This window comes from Zingiber officinale, chromosome 2B (genome assembly GCF_018446385.1).
Source record: "Zingiber officinale cultivar Zhangliang chromosome 2B, Zo_v1.1, whole genome shotgun sequence".
Taxonomy (NCBI): Eukaryota; Viridiplantae; Streptophyta; class Magnoliopsida; order Zingiberales; family Zingiberaceae; genus Zingiber; species Zingiber officinale.
The window spans coordinates 45,475,293-45,486,594 of NC_055989.1; the positions used below are offsets into that span (position 1 = coordinate 45,475,293).

At 36.5% G+C, this 11,302-nt stretch overlaps 1 protein-coding gene across 1 annotated transcript; it reads left to right on the plus strand.

The window, feature by feature from the left end:
- Window positions 1–4,436: 4,436 nt before the first annotated feature.
- LOC122045626 lies at window positions 4,437–6,094 on the plus strand. The gene is made up of 2 exons (XM_042605927.1): window positions 4,437–4,543; window positions 4,649–6,094. Exon 2 carries the CDS (start codon window positions 4,701–4,703, stop codon window positions 5,703–5,705), a length of 1,005 nt encoding a protein of 334 aa, XP_042461861.1. The 5' UTR covers window positions 4,437–4,543; window positions 4,649–4,700; the 3' UTR covers window positions 5,706–6,094.
- Window positions 6,095–11,302: the final 5,208 nt, after the last annotated feature.

Consider the following 11,302-nt stretch of genomic DNA (forward strand, 5'->3'; position numbering starts at 1 on the left):
CTTTAATTGCGCCGCCCTACTCCCCTCCATTTAGATGAAAAATTTCTACAAATATGCCATAGCTGAGGATAGAATCATGAGTGTCTGGGTGACAATCTATATATCCTACCGTGGCACCATAGCCCAAGGGACTATTTCTTATTTATGCTAGCATTGTATAATAATAAAATAATAGAATTAATTTTATAAAATTAATGGAATGAGATCTACAAAATTTACATTAATGTACAACATATTGAAATTCAATATATCAATATTATAAGATTAATTTCAATAAAGAAAATTATTATGTTTATTTTTTATGGCAAAATACTAATAATACTAATATATATTTATTTAATAAAATATATATAAATATTTATAAAATTTTAAAAATATTTAATTATGCAACTCAATAATTTTTTATTATTTATTATTCTATTTCACATTTAGTTACGAATGCATTGCAAATGAGTTTTTCTCTCCTTAGTATTAGCAATGAAAATAAAATGAAAAAAAATGATTGAGTCCTATTTACTTTAGGAACAAAATTTAAATTAAATATTTCACACAAAATTTTAATTCTATATTATCCCACTTTAATTCTATTTAAAGATTTTTATTCTTTATATAAAATACTTAAAATAATTTATATGAATGTATGAAGATTATAGTTTAAAATAAGGATCGGAAACTAATATATCTAAAATATAAAATATCAATATTTAAAATTTACAAAGGTGTAATTTTTATTAAGAAAACAAAATATCCATGAGGATTCTCAATTTCCAAATAAGAATTTAAAAAATATTTTATGATTTCTTTTGATTTTAATAAAATAGATAACAAATCAAATTTTGATATTGTACCGTGGTGGTATAAGGCTGAAAGTTTTCTCATCTTTTTATCATTATAAAAAAAATTTTTAATTTGTCCAGTGTCAACCGCTATTATAAAAATAGATATTTAATTTTGGAAATAATATATTAAATGAATGATCATCCACTCTTTAAAAGCATAAATATTATTTGATGATTGTATAGAAAAAAAAATTATAAATACAATTTTCAGATAACAAAATAGAAAATTTTGATAGCAAAGAATGATTAATATAAGAAGAATAGAAAATATCAGTGAGTAATAATGTCACTGTCAAAGGTAATAAAAACTAAAAAAGGTTAAAAAGGTAAATAAACTAAGTGAGTTTTGATTTCCTGTACCCTAAAAGTTTATTAATTTATTTATATTTTTTAAAAAATAATAATATTGGACTTCGCAAATCACGAACCGAATTATAACAGACGGATTTTGAACTGTGAACATGTTAGATGACTAAGGCTAAAAATCAACAATCCTAAAATCATTAAATCATCACTTTTGAACCATTATTCCATTGGTTCAAATTACTATGGTATCACCCCTGGGGATAGTGTCCCGGAAAGTGCCTAGCGGCACAAACCGGAGCACCAGGTTCGAAACTCAACTCATAAAGCATTTCTACCTACAGTGGGTTCGAGCGATGGGCCCGATATGTATATATATTGCCTACCGATCAGACCCGGACCCGTACCGGCCAGTTTGTCGGGTCGAATCGAAACCGGCCCGACAAATTTTGTTGGTGCAAAATCAGATCGCTGGTTCGATCCATCAGTTCAACATTTGAATTTTTTTTTTATCAGCTTAAATCGACGGTTCATAGCCATTGGGAGAGAGGGGGGTTTGAGTATTTTTTTTTTCAACGGTTAGAATCATTTGACCGTTTTTTATCAATGACTATGATTTAGTGTTCGTTATTATCAAAACTCTATAAAATAGAGAGCTTATTTCATCATTTTCACACACATATTTTCTACTCTTAATCTTAATTTCGTATTCTCTACACGTTTTCGTTTTCGTTTTCAATTTTCAATTACAATGAAATGAGATCGCGGAGGTGCGTTATCTCGAGCTCGGAAGGAAAAGGAAACAATGAATCCGCGGGAGGAGGACTCCCCAACATTCAATCCACCGATGATAAGATTGAGCATCTTCCGAATCCGACACCGGAAACACAAGGAAGTACTTATGCAATTACTTCTAAGGTTCGGAAACTTCCTTCTCTAAAGATTCTATTTTCACTAAACATTTTGAGAAGGTCACTCTTTCATCGGGAGAAATGCATGCAAAATGTAAGCACTGCAATGTTCCTACAAATTCCAAGCCGGCGACGACTATGGATCGTTGAAACGACATGTAGAAACGAAGCACTCGACGGAATTTGGACTCGACCGTTCTCAACCACAATTATCAAGATTTTCTTCAACTAGCGATAGTATCGATTCAGGTTTATTTTTATATTCGGATAATAAATTAAGAGAATCATTAGTTAAATTTATTTTCGTAGAACATCTTTTTTTTAGTTTTGGACCTAAATGCACATTTACAGATTTTTGTAAAAAAATCTCTTAATCCATGTGCTAAACGTGTTCCTAGAACTACACTTACTCGTACAATTAAAAAATTAGTAAAACAGGAAAAGAGAATTTAATTGATAAATTCAGTAAATTAGATAATAAAGTTTCTTTATGTTCTGATAATTAGAGTGATCATTGGTAAACATATTCGTATATGGGTGTGATTTGGCATTGGATCGATAACTCTTGGAACCTCCAAAAAAGATTGTTAGCTTATAGAGTTTTTGATGAATCACATAATGCTCATAATATCGCACAATTATTATGTTTAATTTTCGAAAAATATTGCTTAACTCATAAAATATTTCTAATATTATTAGATAATGTTAGTTCTAATACAGCTTATATAGATGATTTAAAGTTTGTTTGTCAACCTATTATTGACGGTTTATTTTTTTCATATTTGTTGTGTATATCATGTTTTAAATTTATGTGTTCAAGATGGTTTAAAAATTTTAAAAAGTTATATTAAACAAATTAAAATTGCAATTTCTTATTTATGGTCTCATCCATTTATAATGAAATAATGAGATAGGTTTTGTAAAACTAATGAAATGAGACTTAAAAAATTTTCACGTGATATACCAAAATGTTGGAATTCAAAATACCAAACAAGATTCATCTGAATATAAAGAATTATTATGTTCATTTTTTACACAAAATACTAATACTAATATTTATTTATTTTCACAACAATGGAATATTGGTAGTAGTATTTGTGAAATTTTAAAAGTATTTAATGATACAATCGAACAATTCCATGCTCAATTAGTTTTAGAAATTTTTTTTAATATAGTATTAGTTTTAAATGAAGATATTTTATTTTATTCCTGAAATTTATTTAATTGCATTTGCTTTATATCCTAGATTTAAATTATAAGTTTTAAAAAATATATATTAATTTTATATTATGACACTTTAATTCTAATTAAAATTTTTTCTTCTCCTGATCCAGTTAATATTATATATAATGTTAGAATTTATTTATATGATATTTATAATCAATATTATACAAAATATGAAACACAAATTAATATTTTTGAAATACAACAAACTACTAGTAGTAGTTTAAAACTTACAAAAACATAATTTTTATTAAAAGAACGGACAAAATGTCTACAAGAATCCTCAAGTTCCACATAGGAACTTGAGAATAATTTTACAATTTCTTTTAATTTTAATGAAGCACATAGCGAAAATTTCGATATCTTAAAGTGGTGGTCACAGAAGGCTCAAAGCTTTCTCATTCTCTCCGTGTTCGCTAAAGAAATTTTAGCTTGTCTAGTGTCAACTGTTGCTGTGGAGAAGACGTTCAGTGTTGGCGGTAACATATTAGATGAACAACGATCAACTTTGTCTCTCGACTCATTGGAAGCCCAAGCATTACTGGACGATTGAACCAGAGCAGAGAAAAAAATCTAAGGAATACAACTTTCAGATGACGAAATTGAAGATTTTGATACTGAAGGAATACGACAGGAACGGGAAATGGAAGTGAGAACGGAAAATGGAAGTGACTGAAATTGTAAAAGAATAAAAATGTAAAAAAACTACGTGAGCTTTGATTTCTCTAAGGGGATACGTAGACAACTTAAATAAGTGCAATTTTTTTCTAATAAATTTTAATTTGTAATTTGTAATTTGTAATATTTGATTTTTAATTTTTTTTAACATAATAATTTAGAATCGTGATGAATCGTGAACCGAACCGTGAATCGACAGTTCGAAACCGTGAATTATAATCATCTTAGACGGTTCAAGTTAAAGGTCGACCTGCTTGAAATCATCGAACCGTCGAATAATCGATTTCGAACCATGATCAGGTCTACTATCAATCTGTGAGCTATGACTCCCTTTCGACGGGCCAATTCACGACACCGACACCGACACCGGTGATTTATCCCCACCGACATCCGCGTAATCAGGCTGGGCCGGCTAATCCAATTAAAGTCAAATGGAATTTGAAGCCTAATATTAATTTAAATTGAATCGGACAAACCCATTGCGATGGGTCCATCGCGCTTCTGATGACCATCGTCGTTCCGCTCTGGATCATCAAAGCGGTCGACTCTTCCGCCTTCGCATCCGCCTCGGTTGACGGAGGAACAAAAGTGTGCCGTCCCCTTCGCATCTCGTGTCTCGATTCCCCTTTCCGCCTCTTCACGCCATTCTCCCTTTCTTTCTTCTCCTCATCTGACCTCTCCGTTGCCGCACAGCTCACGCACGAACTCGGGGGCTAGAGAAACGACAAGGGAGATCTCGTTCGCAATGGATGCCGTCGGCGGAGGCGGCGGAGTAATAGGAGAGGCGAGGAGGGCGATGCGGCCGCCGATGAGCGCTCTCGATATCCTGCGAGAGACCGTGCGGATTCTCCGCGCCGATCCGGCCCCTTTCATGACCGCCCTCGCGTTCCTCATTTGCCCCGTCTCGGCCGCGCTCCTCTCTGGCGCCCTCGCCCCGCGTGCCGCCACCGCGGCCCTCTCCCACCGCCTCGCTAGACTCTCCGTCGCCAGCGGCCTCCCGCCGCTCCGCTCTCTCCTCCAGCTCTGCCGCCACCTCGCCGCATCCGTTCTCTCTGCCGCCTCCTGTTTCCCGCTCCTTGCCACCGCTCTCCTCCTCGCCCGCGCCTCCATTGCCTACTCCGTCGCCTGTTGCTACGCCTGTAAGAAGTCTGTCCACGCTGAATTTTTTGCGGTCGTGCGAAGGATCTGGCCCCGCCTTCTCTCCACCTACCTCTGTGTCTGCGCAGCCATCTCTGCTTGCCTCTCGCTCTTCATTTCCCTCATCCTGCTTGTCTGCAATGTGTTCGCTCGATTGGGTTACCCGCCCGAAATCGTCGTCTACCCCGCCTTGTTCACGGTGCTCATCTTCTCGATGGTTTACGCCCACACCATCATTGTCTGCAACCTCGCGAGCGTGATCTCTGTCCTGGAAGAGGTCTCTGGGCTACAAGCGTTGTTCAGATCGGTGCAGGTAATCAGGGGGCAGACGCAGGCGGGACTCCTCATATTCCTTGGGTCGACTATTGGGATGGCTTTCGTAGAAGGGCTGTTTGAGCATAGAGTGAAAACACTGAGCTATGGGGATGGTTCATCACGACTGTGGGAGGGACCTCTTCTGGTCTTCATGTATTCATTTGTTGTATTAGTAGATTCCATGATGAGCGCAGTGTTCTATTTTACCTGTAGATCATCTATCGTAGAAGAAATGGGTGAGCATGTCAAATTGCTTGAAGCAAAGGGAACTATTTCTGCCCAAGTATTGGATACTTGATGAACAGAACTCGTTCACATGATATCTTTTCTTGGAGTCAGTTTCGTCAGAGGATGCATACAGAGGGAAAGAGATATTTTCTCCGACAAGCTAAAGAATATTCACCAATTTTTCTGGTGAATCAGAGAATCTTCTTCAGAATGTTTCCATGTTAAAAATTGCCATAAACCAAAGCTCGCCATTTGATGAGGCAATGCAACCTTGATACTTCATATTCCGTGCGTCCCTAATTGTTCAGAATATAACCAAGTGATATCCTAGTGTATAATGTAAATCTTACATATCATTATTTAGTTTTGTGTTCAAAAATAACTTTGTCTCAGTGGCGTACATTTGATTGCAGTGGATTTTCAAAATACCTCTTGTGTCACTCTCTCTGAGTGTTTGCATATCATTAACTATCAATTTCAAATTTGATCAGTTATGAAATTGTCCTTGTGTTCATTCTTCCAGATGTGAAAGATATAATTTTGCTACATAGGAATCTTGTCGATGGCTTACACAGCATAAATTTCTTCCACAGTATTGGATTTTACAATTAGTGGATCCTTGTGAAAATACTGACATTGATGCATGCCTTGAGTTATGTAACCAGTGTCCAAGTTTGTCAGCTGGAAAAATTTGATCAGAAAAATGATAGGTATTTATCTTATCTTCATGACTTTTTGATTGCATTTCTTGGAAAATTCACATTTTACCTCTCAGGTTACTCTGGCAAATCTCTTCTCTATATTAACTTGAAGATGCTTCATATACTTCAATTCATGCTCAATGAATGTGAGTAAACATTTTTTCTGCCTTTTCTGCAATTTGATTTACTGAAGGCTTCATATGTCATATTATCTTATTATGTAAAATTCTTTGACTTTACTTGGAATTAGGCTCTTATAGCTGATGACCATAGTTAGCTGGGAATAATAAGGCTTGTTATTACTGTTGCTATTTGATGAGGTAATTCTTTACATCTCTCAAAGGGTGTCTTGAAGGTATGCCATCTTATTGTGCGCTTATAAGGGAATGCCACTCCATATCTGTAGTTTAATGTTGAGTTAAAGCTCTCTCACCCCTGCTGGTGAGCAAAAAATTAATCCACAGTTATTTTTTGCACATAATGCAGGACCTGTGCAGAAGTGGGATCCATTTTATTTTGCGATTTCTTGAAAGGCATCTTAATGGTTTGAAGTTATTTTCTGATCCTTGTATGGACACTAAGCCTCCTTATTCCTAGCTAGTATGAGAGTAAAATCTTCCCTATAGGAACCCATCCATAGGTTACTAAAAGCCATTGTACTTCTCTGATAACTTGCTCTTTCTACCCTTCATGAGAATTTAGTCCTCATGGTGTTCTTTTTGTTGTTCTTTTGGTGTGAGAAGTTTGCTCTGCTAAGGTCCGCCATGAAAAGTACGTTTTAATAGGAGGACAATTTTCCTTGGGGTCTTACATATATTTCGATGCTCTTCGGAGCCACAGAATTTTGCGATGAAAGCATAAGGCCCTTGACTACTAGAGATAAAATTCATCCATACTTTCTTGATTGCATGAAAAATGTTCATGCAATAACAATAACAACAACAAAATTTATTATAGTAATGTCTTTGGTTTTCTGAAATCTATTAGAAAATAGCCGCTCCATAATGGTAAAGTCCAATCCTTTGTGTTGACCAAAGTGACGATAGTCCATTGAACCTATGTTTGAAGATCTCAAAATATAGGGAGAATTCACAAGCTCCATTTCTATTGAGAATTGCATTGGATTTTCTATATTTTGACTGGAAAATCTAATATAGATGTTATTGTTGAGCTTGTAAACAAAACTTATGACATTCTATGCCCTTGGAGAGTGATATGTTTTCAAAGTCAGTGGCAATACACCTATTTGGTCTAATTTTTAAGATTGTGACTACCTTATGAGGCTCAAATAGTTCAAGAGACAAAAGAAGCGGTTTTAGAGGAATTAGCCCCTTGTTTACCATCAAACTCACTGTGGAATATATGATTGGTTTGAACATTTATAGTATTCATCTCTAGCACCCAATGATTTGTAGTTGTTTCTACAATTTCCCACTGATGCATTTATATTTTGGCCTATTCTGCTGTTACATATAAATGCTTGTGATAGTGCCACAGTTCTAGGCCCGAAGTTAACTTTTATGGCTCACATTCTGTTGAGGGGGTAACCCAGATGTTGATTGCTTAGCTTGGACAGGAAGTGGGAGACAAAGGAAGTGATTTTAAGTGAGGAAAAGAAAAAGAAAGGAAAGAATAAATGGTTCTTTATTTGGATGGAAGTTGATAGGCAACAGAATAAAGAAGTTGATCTGTTTGTCAAATTAAGTCAACTAGCATTTATTTTTTCCTTTTAATTCTGCCCTAGTAAACTGGAGGATGAAAAGGATGGGAAGTTTAGATAATATTTTTCTTATTTTTTTTTCTTCTCTCCACTTAAACTACATTTATTTCCTACTGCCTCCCCAATTAAATATAGCAAAGAAATTGGGCCCAAACTTCCCTTCTAGTTTCCTTTTTATTTCTCTCCGCATAAATAGAGAAAGTTATCATTCTTCTATTTTGTTTTTCTTCCATCCAAGTAAACACAAATCTTCTGCTTGCTTGTGGAACTTGGAATTAGTCTTTGCTATTGACTTGATCAGGAGAAAAATCTGAAACTTTTGCTGAACAATATATTAATAATGGAGAAACGAATTTAACAAATTATCTGTCACATTTTGTAAATAGTGGAATGGTGGCAAGAAAACATCATGAGAAGAGCCTCATTAGTGTTGTTAGCTGCCCAAAGAAAGAACAAGGTGATTGTGATCTGTTAGAATCCATAATATTCTCTGACATGAATTCCAGTCAAGTATAATCTTTAGTTGCTTCAACAATGAAACCAGATTCAGGTCAATAGTGATACATCTTTTTAGTGGTCATTAGAGAGTACCTGATGGTACATTATTTGTTTTTGGTGTTTTGCAGTTTGCATGAATGAACAGAAAGAGATTTTTTTTTTTCAAGTGGTGGCCTTGAAGATCTCTAACTATCCTGTGAAATATTTTATTTTATTTAGGGTTGTAATTGAATCAAATTTTGTGATGGTTAAGTTTGTTGATAAGGTAATTGAGTCAAATCAAGTAGAATTTAAAATAAATTAAGTCATTTCTTTTTATGAGTTTAAATTTAATTTGTTTAGATGTTATTTGATTATTTAAAATATTTATATTTTTAAATTTGTTTGATTGATTATTGAATTTAATAATACAAATTTGTTGGTCTATTTTAAATTTTATTTATTATATTCATAAAAATTTATTGATAAACATGACTGGTAACTTTTGATCATAAATAATTTATCATTTTTATTCATGAATATTAATGGGTTGAATATATATATATATATATTATTTATTTAATTTGGTAAGTTATTTAAGTATATTTATTTAATTGATTATTTTATGTATTTATAAATATAAATAAGTTTTTATTAAATCAAATATTAAATTTGTTAACTAACATTTGATTTAGGACCGTCTAATTTTATTCTAATTTTTCATTCATTTTCAATTTTTTTCCCTCTCATTTCTCACTTTACAAATTAACAGTCCTTTGCATCCCTTCTCAACATGGTCACAAACTTGATTGGATCACATAATCTTTATCGTTCTACTTCATTTGTTGACCTGAGTGTGTAGCTGGCACTCAAATCATACCTCACTCAGCTATATCATAGTAAGATATATGTGTCGATTGGGATCGTTGACGACCACACTTAGCAAAATTTTCTATTTCTCTATGTTTTTCTTGGATAAGCGTCCTTTCGTAGTAGCTGTCGTCATCTAAATTTCTAGAATACCGTATAAATCTTTGATCATTATGGCCGCGCACGTGGCTATGCCTTTTGATTAAGTTCCATTAATGCTCTCCCATAGCTGACTACCACGTGCCCCGCCTTTTATCGCCGCACGTTTGACGTCACAGGTAGATATCCGTTGATGATGTAACAGGTGCCTTTTCAAATTCCAAGGCTAGGTCTCGTCTTGGTTTTGAGCAACCCTTGATCAGACGACTCTGGGTGATCGGCCGCGAGGTTTATAAACCTTCATCTGCTCATCGTTGTCTTCATATTGCCTTGCGCTTTCATCTGCGAGCACTCTCTGCGACGCTTCTCCTCCTCATCTTCGCCGACGACCTTTCTCAGTAAGGTTCTTCTTTCTTCCTTTCGTTGAATCCGTGCGTCGCTTCTTCTCGATTTCCTTGTTTTTGATGGCTGGTTCTCCGCAACCTCTTGTGCCCATCCCTGGGCTTTGATACACTTCCACCACGTCCAAATTTAATAGGGATGAGATAAACTAGATGAAATCTACCTACCATTTCCCTCTAACTATCAGATAACCATTCTCTCCGCCTATGACCGACCCCATGAACCTCCAGCTAGCTTCCTGTCTTTCTTTATGGACCAATTTTGTGTCGGTCTTCGATTTCCCGTTCATCCTTTTTCTCTGCCGCCTGTAAATATTTTCACATCTCCTTACATCAGCTAGTGCCGAAATCATTTAGGTTGTTATACGGGGTTGTCGTGTTATTTCATTTGCACGACATCCCTTTAGTGCCTCGGGTCTTCCATTACTTTTATTACCCTAAATTGTCAGAGCCGGGGACTTTTCTGTTCCAAGCTCGAGTCGGCTCCATCTTTTTTGATAAAATGCCTTCCTCTAATAAACACTGGAGGGAGCCCTTCATTCGCTTCCCGATCTGCCTCACTTCCGAACAAAGTGGCAGGTGGGCTTCCTTCCTCGAGATAAAGCCGATCGATCTATTTCCAAGCAACCTCCAGTTTGACCGATTAGAAATATCACATCCCCGGCTGCTGTCAGAGAGCGTTCTATACGTGTTCGGACTGAGCCCGATCCACACGCGGCTACCATCCAGCCTATGTATGCTTTTTCTTCTTCTCAATCCAACTGATTTTTCTTCCTTTTGTAGCCCAAATCATGCTGGCTGTTTGGCTGGCAAGAGCATGCTTGCAGACACAGAAATCAATGCTGCGGGTGTGGCCGAGTTGGAGAGTCGTGGCCTATAGCCGGTCACTCACTCTAACGATCCACTCGATGAGGTTAGAGAGACACATGCGGCGACCGCCGAAGGTGGAGCGAGTCAGATAGAGGCTAGCGGAGCCACGGTTGCAACAGCTGACCTACCTCCCGATCGACCTTCTATGTTGCCAATCGCGGTGCCCTCGAAGGCTGCTTCCTTCGGCGAACCTCTGATAAGACGCAAGAGGCACCGTTGGGAAGCTTCCTCCTGCTCTGCCACCTCCGCCTTTCAAACCCTCGCCTATACCGGTTCTCGCCCATCATCCGAGCAGGATGAGACATCAACGCCTGCTCTTCCTGAGCAAAAAGCTGCATCACTCCATACTTCACTATCATCTGACCGGACACCTTCATTGTCTAGATTGCCATTGAGGACTATCTGTGCGCCACCGATCTCATACATGCCACCGCAATCCTCGTCGGCAGCACAAGTATCCATCATCCGACCGTCCCCGATGCCCAAGTCTATGAGCAAAGCGACTTCGGAAACCTCTAGTCCGAGCGGC